This window comes from Nothoprocta perdicaria, unplaced genomic scaffold, assembly GCF_003342845.1.
Source record: "Nothoprocta perdicaria isolate Ctin4 unplaced genomic scaffold, notPer1 scaffold_93, whole genome shotgun sequence".
In the NCBI taxonomy this organism is placed as follows: Eukaryota; Metazoa; Chordata; class Aves; order Tinamiformes; family Tinamidae; genus Nothoprocta; species Nothoprocta perdicaria.
This window is the reverse complement of record NW_020456232.1, coordinates 1,983,522-2,009,360: the sequence shown is the minus strand read 5'-3', so window position 1 is coordinate 2,009,360 and position 25,839 is coordinate 1,983,522. Positions and strand designations below refer to the sequence as shown.

The window sequence follows — 25,839 nt, the reverse complement described above, 5'->3', positions numbered from 1 at the left end:
CCTCTCTTCCCTCTGTACTACTTACAGCTGGACATAGATTATTGTGAGCCAAACCCTTGCCAGAATGGTGCCCAGTGCTTCAATCTTGCTATGGACTATTTCTGTAACTGCCCTGAAGATTATGAAGGGAAGAACTGCTCCCACCTGAAAGATCACTGCCGCACAACTCCTTGTGAAGGTTTGTGTTGCCTTGGAGGCCGGGAAGGACCCACAACCCTTTCTGCTCATCCCTGGCACAAGACCTAATGCAGCCCCATTTAGTGTCATCAGTGGAAGAGGGTTTTTTTTGTTGGGTAAAGCGGCTGAATTGCACCCAGTGCTTATGCTTGTATTAGTGCAAAAAGATGGGTAACGCTTAAGAAGCCCTGCTATTTGAAAGAAGATATGGAAATGAAGCACATGTAGCAAATAGCCAGCTTTGCTGAAGATATTCTAGGCCAAATAAGTGGTCCATCAGCCTTCAGATAAGATGCTGTTTGTTTTATACCTGCATACTTGGGACATTCCTTATATTCTAAAGTAGCAAGCACAAATCCTTTAATGTAGTAAGGTGGTTATTAGCACATGGAGGCATCTCCAAGGGGCAATCCTTACACAGATCCCTGTTTTCCTGCAGTGATTGACAGCTGCACAGTGGCAGTGGCTTCTAACAGCACRCCCGAAGGGGTTCGCTACATATCCTCCAACGTCTGCGGCCCTCACGGCAAGTGCAAGAGCCAAGCGGGCGGAAAATTCACCTGTGACTGCAACAAGGGCTTCACCGGCACCTACTGCCACGAGAGTAAGAGCTGGAATGAGACTTCTTGGGGTTTATGGTCCCTGAATCTCCCTTTGGAAAATGGTTCTGTCCTTCCTCCTAGATTACTCGAAGTGTGTGTTTGGGGGGTGTGTTTGGGGTCTGTGTTTGTGTGTGGATTTTTTTTTTTCTTTCTCCTTCCACCACAGTGAACCTTGGAACTGCTCTAAGTTTTCATATCCCACTTGGGCGAGGCAGCTTGGAATTTGCTAGGCCTTGGGGAAAGTTCACAGTAATGAACCTTCTGGCCTTGAAYTGTATGTTTTTAAAAACCTTATGTATACAAGGTCTGAGGTATTTAACAGCTGGGTTTAACATGGATTTTAAGGGCTCCTGAAAAGTCTCCCTTTTTTTTCTCGAAATGGTTTGGAGGCTTGATCATTTCATGGCTGTACTGTTTTCAGGTGTTTCTTGTCTTGCTTAGAACTCTTCCTCTCGAGAGCAGCTTAAAAAATGGAAGCAGCATCAAATAGTCTTGAGGAAGATGATAAYTTTTAGTTCCTGAACTTATAGCGTGGTTTTTATTTATTTATTTTTTTATCTTGTTGTAGATATCAATGACTGTGAGAGCAACCCTTGTAAAAATGGTGGCACTTGTATTGATGGCATCAACTCCTACAAATGCATCTGTAGTGATGGATGGGAAGGAATGTATTGTGAAACAAGTAAGTTAATCCCCATCCTGCACTCAAGAAGAACTCCTGGAGAAATATCAGGAAGGAATAGGCGAACTGGTCTTTAGGGTGACAGTGAGTGATGCCAGATCAATGTGAGCTCTTCAAAGGCCATTTTTATGCTGTACTCTCTGGATAACTTTCTACAAGAAATCTTTAACAGGAGTACTTAACCTTTAAGAGAGCAGAAATGCCTTATTTGTATTTTATCAACCTTGAAAACAGAAGGCAGTGAAAACAGTGAGCACCTTACCTTCCTTTCTTTGATGGGACTTTTTTTCCAAATAGATCTTTCACCTCTTGTTAATTGAAATGAGAATGAGGTGGCAGAAGATGGTTATAATATTCTTGGCTTTTGTGGATATTCTTGGCTTTTGTGGAAGTGCTTAAAGCATAAAAATAGTTGCCTAAGTAGTTAATCCATGATTGAAGCACAAATTTAGGAATAGAAAACTCATCTTTCGAGCATTAGGTATTTGTTAATTCTGTAAGTCCGACTTAGCTTGTTAATTCTCTAAGTGCTACTTAGCTTACTTTCTCTCTCTAACATTTTTAGATATTAATGACTGCAGTAAAAACCCTTGCCACAATGGAGGAACTTGCCGAGACTTGGTCAATGACTTCTTTTGTGAATGTAAAAATGGATGGAAAGGAAAAACTTGTCATTCCCGTAAGTTCAGCATTTCCAAAACACAGCAGGCAGGCTCTGCTCAGCTGCTTAAACTTACTGTATGGCACAAGAAAGGACTGGAATTAAAGAGTCTGGGTTCTTCCTAGGTGACAGCCAGTGTGATGAGGCAACATGCAATAACGGAGGAACGTGCTATGACGAGGGGGACACTTTCAAGTGCATGTGTCCTGCAGGATGGGAAGGAGCCACTTGTAATATAGGCAAGTAACCCACATAAGCACCAGGAAGCAGATGTAGTTCTGAATCTGTGACCTCAGCTTTCCCTCTTGGCTCAGTTTTGAAGGCTTAGTGGCAATTTTTGTTTGTGTTACAGCGAGGAACAGCAGCTGCCTGCCAAACCCCTGTCATAACGGTGGTACCTGCGTAGTCAGTGGGGATTCTTTTACTTGTGTCTGCAAAGAGGGCTGGGAAGGACCCACATGCACTCAGAGTAAGTTGTCTTGGCTTGAACTTTTCCAAAGTGTTGCCTGATGAGAACATTAGCTCATCCTGTTGCCCTTGGAGTCAAGATTGAAACCAGAAGGGAAAGCTTGTTTGATGTAGGCTTTAGCATCACCTGAATCTTTGTTTTTAATGACTTTATGTGATAGAGCTTTGACCTGGGCATGAGAAAGTTGCAAATGAGCTAAGTGGAGACAGATGTTGTCTTGTTTTCTCCCAGATTCTTTTTCTACCAGCAGCTCTGTCTGCTTCCACTCATTTCCTTCCCCCCTCCCCTGTTAAATTCTTTACAACAATCTCTTCCTGTGTACATGTGTTCCACAATGTAGTTAACAAATTTTGTGGTAGAAGCCTGGAATCAATTTAGTAGAGAATTTCAACATATTTTTGTAAAAGTTAAAGTAAGTGCAACTTGGGCATTAGGGGAAGTCTAATCATTCCTTACTGACAGTAGAGTTGCATTAGCCAAAGTTTGCATGTTTAATGTGTCTGTCTCTGCTTTGCAGACACAAATGACTGCAGTCCTCATCCTTGGTAAGTTTAATGTTTGCCTTTCATCCCGTGCCACTTTTTTTTCTCTAGAATGTTAGATTCCTTTTGGAATACTAGATTATTTTTATTTGTAGTAGGCTTTTAATTTGTGTGTGTATTTTAACTTATTTATCTATTTATAGTTACAATAGTGGCACTTGTGTGGATGGAGACAACTGGTACCGCTGTGAATGTGCTCCAGGCTTTGCTGGTCCTGACTGCAGAATCAGTGAGTGTTACAATGGACTCTACCTTGATCTTTGTCTCACTTGAATCTTGTTGCAAGACAGTCATCTTAATTGAGCCAAGTGGCAATCAGATTTACAATAGATGGCTGATATCTTCCTCACCCAGATCTGTAGCTGTTGTGGAGAGAGTAGGAATTGTATCGAAAAGGAAAGAAGTACCAAGTTGAGTTCATGGCGACTGAAACCTCTTGGTTCAGCTGAGTGGGGAGAATGTCCTTCATGCTGGTAGTCTCTGTGTGAATGTGCCTGTGTGGCATGGGTTTGTCTGGCATGAAAGCATGCCAGCCAGAAGCCTTGTCAATTAATAATATACATACAAGCCCTGAGGTCATGTATGCACTTCCCTGTAATTTAATAATAATTACAGGTAGGAGACTAACACTTTTTTAATAACAACCATGGAAATAGCAGTTTCATAACAGCAGTAAAACTGGAAAGGGGTTTAACATTGTCATCAGTTGAGGTTTAATATGGTAGGTGGACAAAACTGGACTGTGTCGCAAGAGAGGGAACCTCTTCGTGTGAGGTGGAGCGTGTCTGAGCCCTTGAGAAGCTGTAACTTGCCCTAAGGGTCAGATTTTGATCTTGCTCAAGAAAAGAAACTTCAGGGAAATTGCTCCAAGATGATAATGGTGCTCCTAACAGGAATCRATCTCTGAGCAGACGTTGGAAATAGAACATAAGGTTCCAGTATGCGAATTGCTGTATGTTTGGTTTGGCAAAATAGGAGGAGGTTACAGAGTAACTTTTTTTTTCTTCTTTTTTTTTTTCCCTTTTTTTCGCCTCCCCTTCTTCTCTCTCATCTTCTGCTCCTCATCACAGACATCAATGAATGCCAGTCTTCGCCTTGTGCTTTTGGAGCTACGTGTGTGGATGAAATTAATGGGTATCGTTGCATTTGTCCACCCGGTCGCAGTGGTCCAGGATGCCAAGAAGGTATTTCAGATGTCATAGAATTATTATAGCTATTATAACAACTGTTATAACAGTGTTTGTAACAAGATCAGTGTAATTGCACTGTGACRGATAGGTTGCCTTTTTAAGCAAGCTTATTAAATCATCACTGAGTTTAGGAAGATCTGAAGAAGGGAAGGGAAAGAGGAAAAAGTGTGGAAAAAAAGTATTTCCCTCTGAAATGTTTAATTCCAGCCTGTATGTTCAGTTGCAGGAAGGCCCTGCATTACCAGTGTTCGTGTAATGCCAGATGGGACCAAGTGGGATGATGACTGTAATACCTGCCAGTGTCTGAATGGAAAAGTCACCTGTTCTAAGGTACAAGYGTGCAGTGTTTTGGGTTCTACTGCCTTCTGTTCTATAACCAGAAGTTACTCATATCAGTGTTTATTCCCTTCCAGGTTTGGTGTGGTCCTCGGCCTTGTATAATACACGCCAAAGGTCACAACGAGTGCCCAGCTGGACATGCCTGTGTTCCTGTTAAGGAAGACCACTGTTTCACCCACCCTTGTGCTGCAGTGGGTGAATGTTGGCCTTCAAATCAGCAACCCGTGAAGACAAAATGCAATTCTGACTCTTACTACCAAGACAACTGTGCCAACATCACCTTTACCTTTAACAAGGAAATGATGGCACCAGTAAGTAACAGGACTTCCTGCTCTTGGAAACAARCGTGTGGGTGCACCACAGCACCAAACAAACTGCTTTACTAGTCAAGTACAGTAAAAGCTGATAGTCCTTCTCCTTTATCAAAGCAAAACTAAGGTATAAAGGGCTACTGCCTAACACCAGATTTCTACCATAAATGTTTTTGCCTCCACAAAAGGAGGAAAGCTGGTTTGGTGGGAATTCCATTCCCTCCCACCCATGAACTGTTCCTTCTGGGCCAATTCTAATGGAACACACACACACATTTGTACATATGCACATAAAAATATATAAAAATAAACATATAAATCCTTGTATGTTTTAGGGTCTTACCACAGAACACATCTGCAGTGAACTGAGGAACCTGAATATTCTGAAGAATGTTTCTGTTGAATATTCCATCTATATCACCTGTGAGCCTTCACACTTGGCCAATAATGAAATACATGTCGCTATTGTAAGTACTCCCAGAATGGTTTGTGTGTATATGCCTTAGTAGGAATTGCTCGATATGTGTAGTATGGATTTCATAAAAATCATAATTCCTGGGTGTTTTTTTTATCTTTTTGGGGTGTGTTTTGTTTGTTTTCTCAGCACTTTAAATTTAGTTTCCATCTCAGTTCCCTTCAGAGAACGGGAAGGAATGTTGCTAACACGGGCATGTAGAACTTTGTTACACATTCCTGAGTGCTGTTCCCACTACCCTGTCCTTTTGTGTGAGTGAAAATGCCAAGTGCCTTAACTGACCGTTCAGGTTCATAAATAGTAGATTGCCCATGCACCTGATCAGGTATTTACTATTAATTATGTGACTTCTTCCTTAGTCTGCTGAAGATATAGGAGAAGACGAAAACCCRATCAAAGAAATCACAGACAGGATCATTGACCTAGTCAGCAAGCGCGAYGGAAACAACACGCTAATTGCTGCAGTCGCCGAAGTCCGAGTGCAGCGGCGACCAGTTAAAAACAAAACAGGTAAACGGCTCTGTCTCCCCAACYCCCTGTCCTGTAGGGAACTAGAAGAGCTTTTCGGAGCAGACAAAGCTTTCCTTACTCCTGAGATGTGGAGCAAGATTGAGAGTCTTGGACTCTTGTTCTTGTTAAGTGGGAACAATAAAGTGGTTTTGCTTGAGGAGCTTGCTCCTTCCCTCTGCCCTCGAGTGGTTGGTGTAACTGAAGTCAAGCTTGTTGGCCCTGAAAGCTCTACTTGTTCGTGTGGCTATGCCACTGTCCCAGGAGTGCCACTGCTGCCCGCCATCGCTGACTGGAGGGGTAAGAGGAAGACATTTCCTCTTAATTCCCTTCCTAATTTTGCTTAGACCATCCTGTACTGTAGCAGAGCTTAAGATAATCTTTAAGTTCCCTCTAACCCACTACATCTAAACTAAACAGAAGAATTCAAAGCTATTTTTCATAGAAAACCTTGACTAATACATGCAGCAGGGCTAAGTCTTTTCATCTCTTTCAGATTTCTTGGTGCCRTTATTGAGCTCGGTCTTAACAGTAGCTTGGATCTGCTGCCTGGTAACCGTGTTCTACTGGTGCATTCGAAAGCGCCGGAAGCAGAGCAGCCACACGCACACGGCAGCCGACGACAACACCACCAACAACGTGAGGGAGCAGCTCAATCAGATCAAGAACCCCATCGAGAAACACGGAGCAAATACAGTCCCCATCAAAGACTATGAAAACAAAAACTCTAAAATCGCCAAAATAAGGACACACAACTCGGAGGTGGAGGAAGATGACATGGACAAACACCAGCAGAAGGCCCGATTTGCCAAACAGCCAGCGTACACATTGGTAGACAGAGATGAAAAGCCACCCAACAGCACACCCACAAAACACCCAAACTGGACAAATAAACAAGACAACAGAGACTTGGAAAGTGCACAAAGCCTAAACCGAATGGAGTACATCGTATAGCAGACAGTGGGGTGCTGCCATGCAGGGCCTTGAAATAACATTACAAAGGCACTCGGAGCTTGTAGTTCTTAAACTGTTGTGTAATATTTGAGTCTAAGGCTATTATTTACTTAGAATCCCTGTGTTAATTTAAGTTTTGACAAGCTGGCTTACACTGGCAATGATAGTTGCTGTGGTTGGCTGGAATACCAAGTGCTGCATTTCACATCTATGCAAAACTAGTCAAAAGTGCCCTAATGTAAATTCAGCTGTAGCTGATGCATCATGGAAACGTTTCATAAGGTATTATATAGCCTTATTACTCCTCTTTAGTGTTAACTTCTTTTTTTTTTTTTTCCAGATGTCCCAATTTATACAGTTTCTTTAGAATGAAACATTTTATTTATATTTATTGAATTTGAGTTTTTTGTATATTGGTTTTATGGTGACGTACAACTAGTTCTGTATTTGAAAGTGCCTTTGCAGCTCGGAACCACAGCAACTATCACAAATAAGTTTATTATTTATTTTTTTTTAAATTGTATTTTTGTTGGGGGTGGGTGGGGGGAACTTGTCAGCAGTTGCTGGTAAATGAAGAATTTAAAGAGGAAAATGTGTCAAAAATAGAAGTTTGTATAGATATGTAAATAATTCTTTTTTATTAATCACTGTGTATATTTGATTTATTAACTTAATAATCAAGAGCCTTAAAATATCATTCCTTTTTATTTATATGTATGTGTTTAGAGTTGAAGGTTTTTGATAGCATTGTAAGCTTGTGGCTTCTTTATTTTGAATTTATTTTCTTGTTACATGTTGCCTATATGCCAAAACCTAAGGTGTTCTAAAATAGTTTATTTTTATTAGGATGGGCTTTCATGCCTTGATGCTGGTTTTTTGTACAATGTCAAACATTTGAAACACCTTCCATAGTATCACTTTAAGACTTTTTGTAAGTACTGACTGAGGCAGTTTAGATGATTAGACTAGAAAAATTTTTTTTGCTGCTTTAGACTTGAAAAAGAGTGACAGGCAGATAATCTGCTAAGGAGCAGTTTAAGGGAACAAAACCGAGCTATGACTTTATGTAGATGAAATGTGAGTGGTTGCATGTAATTAAAATATCAAATTAGCGTGTGAAGTTGGAAACACGGCAATCTTACTTTGTAAATTCTGATTTCTTTTTTTATTTTTTTCCTCCTCCTCACCATGAATATGTAATACTGAACCACTTGTAGATTTGACTTTTTTTGGGTAATCTACTGCATTTAGGGAGTATTCTAATAAGCTAGTTGTTGAATACTTGAACAGTAGAATGTCCAGTAAGATCACTGTGTAGGTTTGCCATAGATTACACTGCCCGCCTTAACAAGTGAGGAAATCAAAGTGCTATTACAATGTTTAAGATCAAAAGGCTTATAAACATAGTAATCTCAGTGGTTAACCATTGAGATCATGAAGATACCTTGTATTGTGATATTAGTGTTATATGAAAATGCATCTTTGATGTGTTGTTCCTGGCAATAAATCTTGAAAAGTAATATTTATTAAATTTTTGTATGAAAACATAAAAGAGCGTGGAGCTTATTGAGCTTGGAGGCACTCCCACCTTGGTAGGTAACTGCAAAACCAGAGGCAGGCGGCACTTTGCGCTTCCAAGACTTGCTACTGCCTTAGATAGACTCTTGTTAGGTGACCCCCTCTCATCTGGTTTACAGTCAAGTTGAAGGGATTTAAAACCTTTATGGCTCTTTGTGGTTGTTTATGTGTTTGGTTTTTCGTGTCTTTTGGCTCTGTGTAGCTGTCAGAAAAGCGTGATGGGAGAGGAATTGTGCAATGAGTTGACTTTGCCTGGGCCAATGAACTACCCTGGGGTAGGGAGCAGAGCTGAGTAGCTAGGCAAGATTCAAACTGCTGACCTGGATGGGAAAGGATCCATAGATGATCCTGATCTCTAAGGGGCAAGTGCTTTGTAAAGCACAAAACCAGCTTTTAAAATATTCTGTAATGAGCTGATGGTTAACTAATGCAGCCTCTCCCAGGTACGAGGGGCCCTATATGGAAGGAGGGGTTAGCTTGTAGGGTAGCCTGCTCTTATGCACGTGTTCCCAATGAAATTAGGCTGCAATCTTGTTTTGCCAAGGTACTAGTATAAATCTGAAGTAACCATTAACTGTAACAAGCTCAGCTGCAAATAATGTAACAGAGGGTCAGGGTCTTTCTTGTACTTCAGTTTAAGCCAACCTGCTATAACACATTGAAAGATAAAAATCTTCTGTTCTATATTTAGTCTATAGTAAACACAGAAACTTTATACAGACTACTGTAATATCCCTGAACTGAACGTGTTTTTTTTTTTTTTTGCTTAGCTTATGTTTTGTAATTTTTCTACAACTTTCAAAAAAAAAAAAAAAAAAAAAAGCCCCAAATCTCTTTACTGTTATTTTTAAATTCACTGTAGGTGGGATGTCTAACAAGTCACTGCTCTCATGAGCAGGGCCCTGCTTTCTTCTTTCCCCTCACATGAACTGAACCTTCTCTGATTCGGGAAGTTACTGGGTGCTAAACGGGGAGCCAAGGGGGCTGCTAGTGCTTCAGCTGCCACCCTCCACAGCTGCTAGGCTTTGCTGCCACATTGCTTCTGCTCTGCAAAAAAATAAACAAGCCTTTTTGAAGCCACTTAAAGCCAAGTTGATGAACAGTTTTGCCTTTAATATTCAATTAAGTCTTCCTGAAGTCTGCTGTTACTATTCAGACATTTAGTTACCTCTTTTGAATGACTGAACTGTTCATACATGAATTTGTAGCAAGAAAACTGGGACTGCCTTCCACTAAGCAAAGGTGAAGAAGATAAAGCAATAGGCTTGGCCTCTAGGAAGATGCCTGTGTCAGGCTACCTTCCTACCACAGTGAAGTAAATCCTAATTAGATATTCAAATGCTTTTGTCTGCATTTACCAATTAGGACTCCCAAGAGTCAATGAAAAACAAAACTTGGGTTCCTTAAGCTTCAAAGCTTGTGAAGACTTTGACATCACTATTTATTTTGAGCCTCTGCAGGGCAACAAAGCCTGACATTGCGCAGGTAGAGGTTTCTGTTACAGCACAGCTTCTCCCTACAGGGCAGCTTTTTCCTATATAACTCATGTAATTGTCAAAGCAATTGAAGTCTGTGAAAGTGCTCCAATGGTATTTTTAAATTATATCCTCATGTGTTACTTGTAGCTTCACATTTTACTCTGGTGAGTTTAAAACAAAAACAGTCTTCCATAGCCCAGAACCACCACCCAGTTGGGAGAATTTTTCCATTGTTGTGAAAATATATAGAAACAGAGAAGCTTCTAACTGGAATATCAAGGGCCATTTATTTTTTGTGGAAATTTTACTTTGCCAGGTCCCAGTTCACTGCTCCAGGAAGATACTTGCTGTTTAGTCAAGAGCTGCTTCCTGCTGCTACTGTGTGTTTATTCTTTGCCTCTTTATTCATCTAAGAAGTCAAAAACACTTCCCGAGCTGTGTTTTAAACATAAAAGCTTAAACAAAATCCCTCTCAGCTCTGCTACACCTATGCTGCTAAATGAACCCATCAAATCTCATTCTAGTTCAACTGGAGCCGAAGGGAGCCACATGAAAGTCACTGCATGTCCGCCAGGAAAGGGCCCGTGTTCCTCACAAAGAGGTGACTTAGGGAAAGCTGCTGACTCTGCACCTTGCAGCAGCCCTAACTCAATTATCAGGTCTCTGGGGGACAGACAGCCTTGGGAACAGCCACTCATGCAGCAGCACAGGTGACGACAGCTCGTGCGCGCTTGTACGAGTGCCTACCACAGGCCAGGGTCTAGACTCGGGCCTAGCAGCCTTGAGCACCTTCCTGACGAGACTCTGGACAACTCCTTGCACAAACTCACACACTTCCTCGGCGAGAGTTAACAGCATTAAGGAGCTCCCGGCCAGACCGGAGGCTTTTGCGCTGGCTCTTGCTCCCTGCTGCTCACGTGACGGAGCCGCTTCGGCCATTCCACGAGGCCGCCGCCGCCTCTGCGCGGAGGCCGGGAGCGCCGCCGCGCTCCGAGGCCCGCTGGAGCAGGTCACAAGGCAGAGCCTTAATGTTTTTTATGAGCATATGCAAAGGCGATGAGAAGCTGTGATAAAGGAAGTGCCAAACTGAGGCTCTCTTTCTCCTCCGCSGAAGATGGAAGCGATTGCACAAGCTCCCCTCCCCTTCCAGCRCTCAGAGGCTGGATTCAACAACACGCTTGATTTTTAAGAATTTTCCAACTTCCYCTTTTGCAATACTGACAGTAAAAGTCTTCATGATTAGTGTTTACTAGTATGCGCAAAGCTTTAAAAAAAATTTAGCCATTCCCAACAAAGAAAACAAAACAAAACAAAAAAAGCAAAATTATTATTTCTACTTTGGGGGGGCAGGTGAAGGGTCCGAACTGTCTCCTGGCCCCCGGTGCTACCAGCCAGGGTGTCAGAGCAGATGCCCAACCCAGCGCGGCCTGTGAGCGCCTGCTCTGAGATGTGCAWATTACTTCAACCAGTTACTCGACAAGATGGAGAAATAAATCTATTCTTTTTATTCTAGTACTATGGCAGCACTTCAATATTAAAATGATGGAGCATGCCCATCTGTAGGATTGTAGCTCGAGACATTTTTCTGCAAAGACCTGATGCCTAAACCAAAAAAAAAATTATTGACAGCCAAAGTGGCAGTTAGTTAGACGTTAGATAACAATTCCTACTAGTGAAGTATCACTTGAAGGGACTATATTGGCTACAGAAAAGGATGGGTAAAAATGCCACCTGAATGCCCCACATTCCAATCCCACACAGCTTCCATTTTAGCAATCKGGCAGCTCAATAAATAAATAATTCAGAAGTGAATAGAAGGAAGAAACAAATGTGTTGACAGGAGAAGTTGCAGAATGACTTCCTTACCCAGCTTGCATTACCTTGACCAAGTTGCTGACCCTCAGTGCTATCCCACTGTCAAAATCAGCATGTTCATTTTCCTCCTGGGTTCAGCTGCTTGCACAGCCCTTTGATGAAAGGCCAGATGTGAAGCTATTCCCCTATGCTTTAGGTCACACGGCTGTTTCGATGCTAGTTAATGCTCTTTAGAGAAGCACAAAAAGCAGACAGTGAAGAAGTGAGGAGTTTCCTTTATTAAAGCTAATTTCTGAGGCCAACCCCCACTTCCTACCACTAGCTAAAAGAYACTTGAAACTATTAACTCTCTTTGCTTGAGCCTGCATAACTCTTCATACAGTATAAAACATTTAGATCGATAAAGGCAAGGAGACAACTATTCATAACACAAACAATCTGAGATATTCTAATTAAAAATGCAATTGCCTGTTTAGCACTGCAAGCAAAAACTTCTTCCTTCATTTTTTTCACTTAAAATCCAKCATCTTGCATCCAAAAGCCAATAAGRGAATGATATTAAAACGTCAACTGATACTCGACCCACATGGCCCACACGTTGAGATCTTAAAAGGAAGTTTACTTTGATTAAATGAACTTCTTCGGAAGACCTCACTCAGACKAAGTTTCTGTAGCAATGCAAAGTCCAAAGTTTCCTTTGCTGATCTTGAATTTTTTCTAAGAACCCTGAAGCATGGCTATACGATGGTAATAATGTTCCAGCACAGTGTCTAGACCTTCGTATGCAGAACTACAAGGTGACAGCATCAGAGCTAGCACCATGTTTACTGCTCAGACAAAATCTTGCAACACTTGAAATTTTCTAATAGACCAACACAGGCCAGGGAAGATCTTACACCACATGCTTCCTCTAATAAATAAATACGTAAAAGTCTGCTCTGGCTTTTGATGTGTGTTTAAATACAAAAGTTCACTAAACAAACATTTTTAACTACTTCAGCAAACAGCACAGAYCAAATTAGCCAGCTAATTTATTTTAAAAAGGGGAAAATGAATAAGACAGTTATTTCTTTTTAAGGACAAATCTACATTTTTTCAAGTGARCTCTGCATTTTGGGCTCCAGCCAGTTAGTTACTCATAACCTCGATGTATGTCAGAGAAGCTTGAAAAAGCTTTAAAAAAAATTAAAAGCTTTTAGGTTTGTGAATCCAGAGCATCTCAGAGCAGACACACGTGTCTGTCACCTGGATGCAGGTGGAGTAGGTAAAGAAAAACCCAAAGACCGAAGAGAAGAACTTAGGAATAAAGTACAAAGAGAACAGAGACACATGGCAACAATGCAGCCTGGACGTGACAGAATTACAGAAAAGAGTAAAACTTTGCAAAGGGAAAGCTATTATAATAGTCCTTTGCACAGAAAAAGAAAAACTTTTGGCAGCAGGACCAGCTAAAATCCAAAAGTGAACATGAATTCAAAGCYCTTCCCTGAATAACTGCACTTTTGAGGGGATCCAAGAGACAATTTTCAAATTAATGAGCACACAAAGGCAGTGGGTCTTCCCAGAGAGCCTCGGAGCCTGACAACCTGCAGTGGGAGTGAGACAACTGTGCACTTTTCAAAAGTCCTTTTGAATCTCTAGGTCTCTAAGGCTCATATACAATCTAGCCCTATGATTCTGACTGCTACTTGTCACAAGATCGCTGTTTTAAATGCAGGATGTTCCCATGTTATCAGTAAAGTGATGGAAAACAGCACTGTAACATAGCAAATGATCCCAAAGGCAGAATCAAGTGTTCCCAGCTAAGTAAGACTAATCTACCCAAGCCCTTACGCATCTATGATGACATTTATTTGTAAAGATGCATACGTCCATATGTTATTTAGTTAACATTAAAAGTAAATTGTAACCTTATGGTTAAACTAATGTATAGCASTAATATTGTATGCTGATGCATACTATTTGTGGTTAGAGTTAGGATTTCTAATACATAAAATTATTTTGATTTGGAGAAGAGGGAGGTGAGAGGAAGGGGAGCTTCTGAATTCAAAACTGTAAGTTGCAGTTTTTGTAGGAGGTTGTATTTACTGAGGTTTGTCCATGGTTTTCACAGATAAAAATCATTGTGTTGCCCATTTGGAAAAGCAATGAAAAGAGCATTTTTTCTATCCAGTATAAAATGAAGAAACTCAAATGTTTTTCTAACCTCAACATATGTCTGTCTCAGGGTAGTCGTCTGAACCTCTCCTATAGGTATCTGCATTACACCTGAAAACTTAATAGAAAATTCATAAGGATTCAAGTAAAAACAAAGAAAAATAGAGAAATTTACAGCCATTGCCTGTATGCTTGTAACAGTATTTACCAACTTATATACCGTAAGCATTTAAGTACTTTCTCCAGAAAATATAACCTAAGATTTACAAAAAGTCTTGAGATGATTCTAATTACTGTTATTTTCCTGATGAATAATTCATTAAATATATCTTTGTAAATCCATCAAAAAAAGGGCTCTTCCTGATGTGTAACATGGCATCTTTMGCCCATACAAAAGATAACAATAAACGTACCTTAGGCTACTCTTCCTGCAAACCCATTTTCATTAGCAACTTTGGTTTTGCTTGTTACATTTTGCAGGCCCGCAGCTTGGGAAAACATTAGCAACCTTAATGCGAAACACCATGCAAATAGACTGGAAGAAAAAAAGAAAAAGCATCTTGAAGAGGGCAGGCAGAACTTTCCTCATCCACAGGAAAAGCCGATGTTACTCACAGCAACAAAGATGCTGTTCAACCTACCAGCTCTTCTAAGGACAAAACTTACTCTCACGCTTACATGAATCTCAGTAAGGATCTCCACAGACTGTGCAAAACTTGATTCACACAAAACATCTGTGCTCACATGGATTTCGAGAGAACGATCAAAAGAAATTCCTAGTAATTTTATTTTTCCTCTTTAAAAAAATAAACGTGAGGTAAGAAGTGACATTTCCATAGCACATCACCATACAATTACAAGTGCATTATTAAAAACTGCTGTATAATTAAYGTAATCTTAACAACTAACCTAGGTATCGCTAGCACCTCGAAAGAAACAGACCTGACAGCATGTTGTCCTTGCACCCAAGCAGGGCTTGGTTTTGAAGCATGCATGCAAGAATAAGTTTATGCATGTTTACGTATAATTTTTTTCCCCAATAACAATGTTTGCAAATGCAGGTGACTGCAAATATAAAACCTATCTCCATGTTTCCAAACAGAAAAGACATGATCTCTTGTACCCACAACTCATCTTAGAAATATATATTCATATCACAACTGCATTCTGTAAACCCTAATTATCTTGAAATCTCAATGAAAATATAAGCCTTAACCTATCAGCAATATTAAATGTTGCATAAATATGTATTTGATATAATCCAAATTTGTTTTACTGTTATAAAGAGCATATGAATAAACCATAAACTTTCTAACATGGAAACAAAAGAAATTAACATAAAATAATACAAAAAATCATATGCTCAGAAACAAGGAAAAATTTGCCACTAAAGTTGTGAATGGCTAATGAAAAGGGTTTTAACTTTTGCTGTCACCAGTTGATACCAAGTTTTTATAGTGCCAAAATAAACATCCATCAGAAATTTTCCTTGGTAAATATTTTAACATATTTCTTTCTACAAATACTGCAATTGGTAAAATATTTACATCTCTTTATACTAAAAAAAAAAAAAAAAAAACAGAATTACCTTAATTACAGTTCATTATCACAGACCTGTTTAATTATTAAACTAGCTCTAAAGGTTTTGTCCAATTTTGACTTCTTGCATTTTTTTTAACTTTTTTTTCATTATTTTGAACCGCTTCCTACTCTTCACATATTTTTTCTGAATACAAATACATTGTTGATCTATAACCATCAATGTAATCTTTAAGACACTATCATGACTTCTTAAGCCTCCGTAGTTTTAACTTTCTGAGACCATCGTTAACCTCTTTTTTTCTTTTTTGGATAAGCTTCTCTGGAGACATAGAGAGTGGTTTAAAATGAGATGCTGAAGGCACCTGAGAGAACTCTTCAGTGGTTGTGCCTGGCTCAGTCTTGTCTGTCTGCACTATATTGCTCCCCTCAAGGAGAGGAGGCCTGGAGAGCTTTTTTCCCAAAGTGAGTGACTCTTCATCAGGTCTCCTTCTCGTCAAGTCTTCTGTAGAAAACAATTTTGCATCAAGTGGGGTATTCTCCTCGAGGACTGGATCTAAACAATCTTTACTGCACTTGCCCATTTCTATACTGCTGGGAATCAAGGGAGTCTCTTCAGAAAGTTCCTTTCTGGAACAGTCTAGTTTTTCTTTTGAACCACAACTCTTCTGTTGAGCCTGCGCTTCAGTCACTTCTTGACTTTGTTTTGGATCTAGCAGTGCTGACTCACAGCTAGAAGGAGGCTTCTTCCTTAGAAGTCTCATCTTTAACCGCTCCACAGAGTGAGGTTTTTGCTGGCTGCCAGCATCATCTGGCTGTCTCTGATTAACATCATTTTCCAGCTCTAAAACAGGAAGCTCTAAGTCGTTCTCAGATGCACTTATGCAATCCTTGAGTTGCCCTACACTCCCACATTTTAAATCAGATGGATTGGGAGAAGTTTGACAGTCATTCTTTCTGTTCTCTTTCTGGGAGTCTGCCGGGCCAGGATGTACTTTACTGGAGTCCTTTCTTGTTTGAGGTCTGCTCATGCAACTTTCCCTTGTTTTTGTCCTTTTCACACTGCAATAACAATAATAAAATAAATTGTTTTTAATAAAAAATGAATCTTAACTGTTTCAATCTGTCTTTTCTCCTAATCCTCCAAGACCAGCAGGGCAACCCTCTTTCTGAATGTGGAAAGATGAGTGTGTATCACCTGACAAGCAGTAATGTTTGTCTAATGAGGATAATACCAAGTGTTACCCATCTGATTTTCCACTGCTCTAGGGGAACCCTATTTATTAATGACTAAGCCACGACGGAGTTTGCATTCTATTCCAAGAGGCAGAACTGGATTCATTACAGATGTTAAAGGTCAACACTGCATAAGGATTTTGAATTCCTTCCCAAATTAGCTAGATAAAAACAGTGTTTCATAAGTGTCTAAATGATTTCAAGTCATTCCCATATATTCATATACATTTTGCCTATCTAAAGGCTGGAGAGGGACAGGCAGGAAGATGCAGTGTGTGAGTCTGTGTATAAGAGTGTCTAATCACTAGTTTAGAATGTTCCTCTGGAATTTTTCCCAGGACATTTCAAAGCATTACTTTAAAGTTAACCACTACTCATCTAATATCAGGCCTGCTCATCTGGAAAGGACTTAGGTAAAACAAATAGAGGATATTTTAAAAGGAATTATACAGGAAAATGAAATCATAAGAGTCACAATGGACTGTTAGTACATAAACACTCTTCAACAGTGTATATTGCCTACAAAGCTCAACTTCACACAGGCTGTAAGATGAACTTTACATACAAGCATGGGAGCTGCCTATGCAAAATATAAAGTCTGAAAGCTCCTCCCCTGCTGAGGCTGCTTTCTGCAGCTCTGCTGATGCCATCAGTTCTCAAGTCAGCATATCTAACTTGAGAAAAGGACTAGAATAGTAACTCCAAATCTGATTTCACTTTAAGATCAGCACAGATGAGAAAATGTGGGTTAAAACAAAAGTTACTGGGGTTCACAGCAACATCCTGATTTCACCATCAACATTTTGGGCTGCTGGCAGGTAAGCACAGCACGGTGCTATAGCMCAGGATCACTGAAACATTCAGCTGACCAACTGAGCCCCTCCTTCACCACCACAGCATATAGCTCTATAGGGTACTCCTTAGTTGTAACCACAGATCCTGACTAATACTGTGGTACATTGTAGACTCTCAAAATAAAATATATACATATATTTGCAAAGTGTTGTTGTGGGTTTTTTCCCCTCTCTAAATCAGTTTCAAACATCRCAAGTATTTATTTTGGCTTAGAGCTCCATTCAAGAAAAAAAAACTGTTTTGATTCTGCCTACTGCTATGCGAGATAGCTTATGTGGGTTGCAATTGCTCTTTTTCATACCCTGCAGAATAACAAAGAACATTTTATGTGCTTATCCATAGTACATTATCAGGCTCTTAACAGTCAAAAATAATCTTTTATATAAGGGCTCGTATTATTTGACATTTCATAACAAGTACTGACTCCCATTGACTTATATTTTGTGGGACTGTAACTCAGGAACAAGAGGCACATACATTTCTTTCAAGATGTCCTGCTTTATCTGTTGGGTCAGACTGAGCTTAAGCTTTTCGTTCTCGGCAGATTCAGAAAAATACTCAGACGTCCCATTGGAAACTTCTTTCTGCTCCAAAAGAAAACACAGGTTTAAAACATGACACGTTAAGCTATGATTATTCACCCATTTGTACTAGTAAGGCTTACACATGGTCTTTATTATTTTGATGTGAGTGGTCTTAGAGAAACAGCTAAGAACTAAATTATTTTTAATCTTATATCAACTGGGAGTCTGCAGTCAGTTTACTCCTGTTTCAGACTCCCAATGAACATATTTCRTATGCTAAAATATACCGCAAACAAACAAGATTGCAATGTAAAGGATGTAGCTTTCCAAACCATCTGAGGAAACTGTTGGCAAATATTTGACATCTTTGCGGCTCAAACTGTGACAAATGCCAGGAATCTCTGTTGCAGACAGGAGCATTTCTGTCAGTTTTTTTTCTGAAGAGACTGACTGGCGCAGTGGTCTATAGACTTATTCTCAAAAGAATTCCCATAATTTTCCATACTTTCCAAAAAATAGAGAGTATTATTTGCTCATTTTAGAAGGCAAGGGTTAAAAGTTTTAATAGGAACATTCGGACGCTCACAGCCTGTAGTGGTTGGCTACGACGGGACAACAGGGGAATTCTTTCTGGTCTCAGCTAACAGCAGCACCACGGCTTTATATAATACGAGACTAGGAGCGGGGGGAGGGAAGGAAAATGCTCTTTTTCTTCAAACTGTGACCATTTCCTTTCACGATTAAACCATCTCARTGACAGAAGAGCCCTTTGCTGACTTCACTCCTAACAACCCTATACTGCAAATAAATGGGATCTCGAAGGCTGTGGAGGACAGGGAAAGAACAGTCGCAAAGGCAAGAAGAGAAGGGGCTTTGTGCATCTCCTTTCCTTTGGCAGCACTTTTCCTCAGCAGCAAGGACTGATGCAGCTTCTGATGGGGGCTCATGGGACGCAGGGAGCGCTGGCTCCCGCTGCTGCCCCTGCGCTAGGGACGGGCCGAACACCAGCACCAAAGCAGCTGCAGAGGCCCAAGGCTGGAGCTGGGACACAGCTCGGGCCCCCTTCCCTTGCAGGGGAGTTAACTGCTGTTTTGCTGCGGGAGGGGAGGTAAAACCCTGACTCTCTTCCCAGGAGCAGGAGCCAGCGAAAACAGCTTCCTGTTTTGTTAGGGAGAGAGAGGGCCAGTAAAGACACTGGGTATTTGGACAGCTTAAAAAACTGCAGATGTTTTGAGTCTGTTTCAGAGGCAAGTTATGCAAACTTGTGTGTGTGTATTAATAGATGCATGAAGTTCTGTGCGCTGCTGTTGCAATACATGTTTACAGGAGGCACCCAACACATAAGACACACATGCCATGTGATTTCAATCTCAAAAATCAAGCCTAACGAGTTTAAGATGAGGGCTGAATAGCTGCTCCTATTCTCGTTAAGTCAATTTAGGGGAGTCCATAGCTTTAATATACTTAATATACTTTCATATTTTATTAAGCTATTAAAAGGATACTATTATGATGATACTGAAAAACTTTGAAAAGCAGCACAGACCCTCTAGTTTAAAGCCAGCAGGAACTATTACAATTTCTAGTTACAGCTGCTCAGCTTACACTGCAGCTCTTGCAGAGCAGCTCTCTATCAAAACAGCAGGAGAGCACCCTCGCTTAGCCACAGAAAGTGGCAGCATTTGCACCTCCTTATTCTGCTTTACGGTAACCAGGAAGGCTATTTATAAGAAATCTTTCCCTCAGCATTTCAAGCAGGAGCCTGGGCAGGATCACCAGCCCATCACGCGCTTCTCCCAGCTATGGCAGACACGAGATGGCAAGTAGACAACACAGGCAAAGGGGGACCATGGTCAGGAACTGTCCCCCCATGTCCACCTACTGCAGGTGARCCACGAAGCTCACTCCTATCCCGTGCCCTGCCATGAGCTGGGAATGGCTGCTGGCCCCAAGGCAAAGCCCTTCCTGGGTGTGACGGGCAGACCCCAAGGAGAGGCAGAGGCGACAGAGCCACCTCCCGTGGGAACTGAGTCATGTTGCAGGTGAGAGCTCGGAGGTGACCGGCGAAMGCGTTCCCTGGCTGCGCCGCCTCGGCCCTTGTTTTGTTTTCAAGCAGCTTATCCCGTCAAGCGGCGACAGAAAAGGGTTAAGATAGTAAAAAAAAATTAATAAAATAAAGAATCAAAATGATTTATATGTGAAACACTTCTGAACATGCCCTCTAAGTACAGTAGATTTTCCCCTCGGAACCACACCCTGTAAGTGCTGTATTTTGAGAGCTGAACAATTAACATAAGGCACATGAGTCAGGCTTTGAAAGGCTCTGTGGGAACCAGGGAGCCTTTTGCTGTTACAAGTGATGTAAACTCCCTAAGGCTGGAATAAGTCCACAATAGAAGGCAAAAAGAGTCATAAATAACAACAATGGGCACTGCATATACTACTAAGACACTCGGCCATTACTGGTGATACTTCCTTTATTTTCTTTATTAAACTTATTAATTTTTGCTAATTAAAAAAATAAAAAACATYGTCTGTTTTGGGAATACTATTTATTTCCTATGGGAACTTCAGGACTTATTAGAGAAAGAAAAAAAAAGTAAAAGAACCTAATCTGCWCTCATCCTGTCTAGTAATCCCAAATTCCTTGTAGGCAGTGAAGTAATTAAAGAAAAATATTCCAGGCATAAAGAGGAGGACAGCAGAAGCAGACTGCCCATAAACACTGACACCGCGACCGAGGCAAAYGTCAAAGCACCGCCCGGCTTGCGACTCGGCTCCGCGAGAGCTGCAGGGAGCGGGATCGCTGCTAACAAATTAAAACCACATTTCTTGGCAATTCGGTAAAGAGACATATTTACATTTGAATAGCGACTGGGTGGGCATGAGAGATTAAAATGGCTCTCTAGCCCTTGAACTGCCAAGTTCTATTAGAAATCTGTGCGCTGGAAATTCTAGGCTAAGCTTGCTGCTTTGTGTCACTTAAGCTCCACTGCAAAGGGCCCGCAGGAATGAGGAGCCACCAGCTACCTGTACATGAAACCTGCTGTTCAGAAGCCTCTTCGCAGCTCCTTAGGACTTGCCAAACAGAGGTCTGACATCGAAACCCCTTCTCTCTTAAGGCCTATCTAGAAACTTGGTTGTTAGGTGCACTGTATACTTGCACTAAGGCTTAGCAAACTGCAATGCTTTTTCTTTTACTGCCTAGATTCCACGTGAAAAAGAAACCCTCAAGCATCTGAAAAAGTTCTGACTGATCCATACACCTCTTAACATGAAAAATCAGCATTAAACATCTATCAAAGTACTACTAATGTATGTGTCTTTGTGAAGAATCCCTACAAGTAACTGATCATCTTGAAGAAGACTGAAAGGTTTGACCTCTTCAGAAATCAAGCTGCTAATAGTGCTCATATATAACAGCTCATATATAAACACTGAAATCTTGCAGTTGCCTCTGACTGTGCCCAGTGTATCAGTTGCATTAAGAACTGTGTACCAATAAAGCAAAATCTGTACAGGATAATTACATTTCATGTCTGGTTAGAAAGAACACATTGTTTTGGAATTGCATTTATCAATGTGGCTTGACTTGTTCATCAAACAAGAAGCTTAATAGAAAACATCAATGGGTCAAATCTATCMAAGTTAGTACCAGAGAGGCATATGGGGGTCCCCACTGGGGCCTCACCCAGCACATGTAGCACAGCAGCCCCCAACAACAAAATTCCTAGACTCTGAATACAATAATGGAGATGAAGCAATGGAATAAAGTATTATCCCAGTTACACACAACTGAATAAAATTAGTAGAAGGAATCGGACAGAAGTGGTTATTCTTGGGAACTTTCTCTGAGCTTGCACTTCTGTGATTTCTCTTAATGCCACCCTGGYGGTATCATGACCATATTTTAGGTTTCAGAAAGGTTCTGGAGGTAGATGATGAGCAGAGCAAAGAGGTGATACAGGAATCTTTCCAATCCCATAAATATCAAAGGCCTCCTACAATTGGYCTGTAAATGAAGGAGGAACCAGATCCAGCTGACAAAGAATTAACAGGCATGGGACATTTTGGGTCTACTCTCTGGCTGAACCCTCCTACGTGACCCAAATTTTTCAGGGTTTTCAATGTAGCACCTGTCCTAGACTCCTGCCATGCTATAAACTAGCCACAGAAATGTTCCAGAATGGATGCAGAAGTGTTGCAGAAATGGATATTCTCAGTCTGAAATATTGTTCACTGCTTGGTCTTGCAGAATTTTGCTTTACATTTCAAAGTGGACTGTTCCCTTCCACAGGTCAATAATTTACAAAACAAAAACATTAAGGATTATATTCCATGTTTAAAATGGGCATATTGATTTCCATATGAGAAACAGGTATTTTTAAGAAATGCTGATGGTTTTGAAACACATTCCTATTGCAAGACTGAAACCAAAGTATCATCCAGAGAAAGGCATTTCTCTCCTGCAACAAGCAGAACCATATGAGAGATAGCAACACATACATCATGTTTTCTAAACCCACACAGATGGTGCTCCTGAAACAAATGATTTATTTATGTACTTAGAAGCACATGTGATGCATACTCTGTGCGTTTGCTTGAAGGCAAAAGTGTTAAAAGTAATGTTAACTAATTAACCTATTAATCATTCTGATTCTATCTGGTGATGTTGCCAGATTCAGATACTATCTTYAGAGAGATGTCCACTGATAAGGAAAGGATGAAAAAGACATTTTCTTTTCAAGTAAAATAACTACTCATTGATATTTAAGGAAAACTTAAACATAGCTTGATTTTTTTTTCCAGAGAAATACATTAAACACATGCATCTTGAGGCACCATTTCACATCAATTTTACAATTCTTGCCTTCAATAGTTATCAAAGAGGATATGCATGTTTTATCCCTGTTCTACACCTGTTTTATGTTTTATACATGTTTTATACCTGAAGAATTTCTTAATAAAAAAATAGCGACTTCATATGTCCTTTCACCCAAACTGCAAACCACAGGAGAGCAAATCCACCTCRATTGTCACATGGGTATCTGGAAAAGCAAGGTGAGCCTGTACTGCTCCACTAGAGCTTTTAGCAGTCTGAAATTTGGAGCCTCTATCTGCCTACCACATCTAAGTGGTGTATTGGATGTTTAAACCAGTACCATCTATCAGCAATAATTTAAGTATATTTGGTATTTATCCATGCAAATATAGTATAATTTCCTTCGTTCTGGGTTATATGACATAACAGAGCATTAACTAAAGCATATGATTTATACAATATTATGACTGATTGCTTAAAACATCAGTCTTACAGAATAAAATACCTGGAAAAAACGCACACAAGTCTAAAGCCAAACATTCTATTTATACAATAGCACTTAACAACCATGAGAGGCCTCAGAAAGATTAACTAATACTCTTGATCGCTGGTTATACAAATAGGTAAAACCAGAAGAGCTCCCGGGCTCCAGCTCAGTAACAGCTGCACTCCTGGGAAGCCTTCACTCTTCCACACTTTTGCCAGAGTTTTAGCTCAATTTCCAAAACAAGACACCCCTCTCGCCCTGAAACCTCAAGATATCTGAGCTCACACTGTGTGCCTGGTCCTCCAAAGCATTTCTAAACCTGCAGGGCAATCTCRGGCAATGACAACAGATTCACTGAGGTCTCAAACTGAGTGAATTCTTGAACATTTCAAGAAAGCCGACATGCAGGAAAAGGAAAGATCCCTTGTAAACGTCTCCCCAGAGGGAAAGGGGGAGCGAGCGCYGTCGCTGGAGCTGTTCAGCCTGCTGACAGCTGCTACGTGGCCCAAACCAGCCCCAGCTCTGCCTGGCCAGCAGGTCAGAGGCAACTCAGGAACACGAGGCAACTGGGGGAGATTCAGGGGGCCAAGAAGGAGGAGCTGGGTGGGCACAGAGACGGATGCTGCACTAGATGGGGCAGGGAGCYGGGGTCATTCAGGTAGATAGTGGTGAGAAACGCATGAGGAGATCGAGGGTATCATGGTGCAAGCTGAAGCGAAGGCAAAAGCTGGTTTGGGATGAACGCAGAGGCAATTCGCTATATTAGCTCTAGCAATGGCAGAACAACATGYTGGATTATTTTTTTCTAATAAGGAGTCAGGACACAATATGAGGAAATACTGGAAAGAGAGAATGTCTCCTTGACCAGCACCTCGTTCTGCGGCTCAGCCCTGCTCAGGGCCTTGTCGTTCTCCAGTCCAAGCGCCCGGCACACGTGCACACCCTGACTGCAGGGCGAGCAGAAAACACGTGCCCGCAAGGCTCGCGTGCGGCTTGAGCGCGGCAGAACCGAACCACAGAAACTGGAGACCCTTCAGCCACCCACCCGCGAGCCTCCCCACTCATCTATCTCAGCTTACTTCTCATTCGAGTCAGGAAATTCCTACTAGTTATTACAGGGTTTTCTGCTGAAGGCTGAGGAACAGATTGCTCTTTAAAATGACATAATAATAATAATAATAATAATAATAATAATAATAATAAACCCTACTCTTTGGATGACAGGAACACAGAATTATTACAACAACATTAAATCATCCAAATCTCTTTCAGTACTTAAGCCACCAAAATCTCTCAGGTGCACAGTAGCAGACTAAACTCTTTGGCTTAATGCAGCCTTAAACCCCAGCACGTGTCCATCCTCTCAAAGGCTGGGAGGTGGAAGAGCATCACCCAGTGCAACGTCCCCAACCGTGGTTCAAATAAGTGTTTGCCACCCAGCACAAGCTGGGACATCGAGAGAGGGAGGGCAAAGAGGAAAATGGTGCAAGGGAAAGGATGATGAGAGAGAATCACATCTGAATTAACGACAAGGATTTGAGAAACGAGGCTGTGTCAACCCTGTTCAGGTACAATTAGGTATAATTTATGTACCTAATTTACATTGCAATTATAGGACCCTTCTTATTTGGATTTGCACGAGAAGCACAAAACCTTTTAACGAAACTGGATTCAACTTCTTGGCATTAATTCTGCTATTTTTATTTCATTCCTGACACAGACAAACACYCTGCCAGCTTTTCAGATAAATAATGTGACTGACCACTCTTTTTCAAACCCATTCACTAGCAATACCTTCATTTTTTTTCCAGAGATTTTACAGTTAGCAGCAGCACTCAGCAGCAGCCATCAATACCATAATAGCTCTTTGCAGTATAAATTACTTCACGCCTATCAACAAATAATTTTCTTTTGGAATCCTAAAAGCCATTTACTGATCTCTGTGAGGTTTCCCCCAAGTTCCCCATAGTTTTCTCTAATCTTGACCACTTGAAATAATTTTTTTTTTTTTTTTTTTTTTTATCAACTTCACTATGTAGTCTTTTCCCTGGAAGAGTAATATAAACAGGAGCAGGCGGCTATTACACTTTTGCCATGCAGAAAACAAATCAGCCAGGCTGTGCGCTAAGGAACCAGGACAAGTTCAAGCAGAGCTGAGGCAGGCAATGCACCTTACTGCTCTCGGGCACCTTCCCTGCCCTTCTGCAGCAGGTTTCTGCCCCGCTAGCAGGGCTGGCAGARGGAAACGCGCCCAGGACGGCAGCGCCACGGGGTGCAGGAGCACGAGCCCTTGGGCAGGCTCTGCGATAGGAGCCGTGGCAGCCAAGGAGAGGCAGACGAGGGGGGCAAACAGGACTGTCTGAAAGTGCTGCAGCTCTTCCTTGGGTTSGAGTCAAAGGCCTGAGCTCTGCTGTTTGGTGATTTAGTTTCTCTAAGAGC

General features: G+C 41.1%; 2 protein-coding genes across 5 annotated transcripts in view; one reads left to right on the top strand and one right to left on the bottom strand.

Annotated features, from left to right (window-relative positions):
• Nucleotides 1-8,150, top strand: part of JAG1 (jagged 1) — a 33,467-nt gene extending 25,317 nt beyond the window's left edge. The window contains exons 12-25 of the mRNA XM_026052901.1: nucleotides 28-178; nucleotides 617-781; nucleotides 1,348-1,461; nucleotides 2,027-2,140; nucleotides 2,248-2,361; nucleotides 2,475-2,591; nucleotides 3,109-3,136; nucleotides 3,277-3,362; nucleotides 4,204-4,317; nucleotides 4,544-4,653; nucleotides 4,737-4,973; nucleotides 5,309-5,440; nucleotides 5,808-5,958; nucleotides 6,452-8,150. Coding sequence (XP_025908686.1) covers nucleotides 28-178; nucleotides 617-781; nucleotides 1,348-1,461; nucleotides 2,027-2,140; nucleotides 2,248-2,361; nucleotides 2,475-2,591; nucleotides 3,109-3,136; nucleotides 3,277-3,362; nucleotides 4,204-4,317; nucleotides 4,544-4,653; nucleotides 4,737-4,973; nucleotides 5,309-5,440; nucleotides 5,808-5,958; nucleotides 6,452-6,909 — 2,091 coding nt within the window. The 3' untranslated portion in view covers nucleotides 6,910-8,150. The remainder of the gene's footprint in view (nucleotides 1-27; nucleotides 179-616; nucleotides 782-1,347; nucleotides 1,462-2,026; nucleotides 2,141-2,247; nucleotides 2,362-2,474; nucleotides 2,592-3,108; nucleotides 3,137-3,276; nucleotides 3,363-4,203; nucleotides 4,318-4,543; nucleotides 4,654-4,736; nucleotides 4,974-5,308; nucleotides 5,441-5,807; nucleotides 5,959-6,451) is intronic.
• Nucleotides 8,151-15,481: 7,331 nt separating this feature from the next.
• SLX4IP (SLX4 interacting protein) overlaps nucleotides 15,482-25,839 on the bottom strand; it is a 62,577-nt gene continuing 52,219 nt past the window's right edge. For 3 of the 4 annotated variants that reach the window (XM_026052910.1, XM_026052912.1, XM_026052911.1), the window contains exons 7-8: nucleotides 18,045-18,151; nucleotides 15,483-16,538 (exon numbers count right to left, since the gene is read on the bottom strand). In XM_026052910.1, coding sequence (XP_025908695.1) covers nucleotides 15,719-16,538; nucleotides 18,045-18,151 — 927 coding nt within the window. In that variant the 3' untranslated portion in view covers nucleotides 15,483-15,718. Of the gene's footprint in view, nucleotides 16,539-18,044; nucleotides 18,152-25,839 lie in introns of all 4 variants that reach the window. The other variant, XM_026052913.1, reaches the window with a different exon arrangement.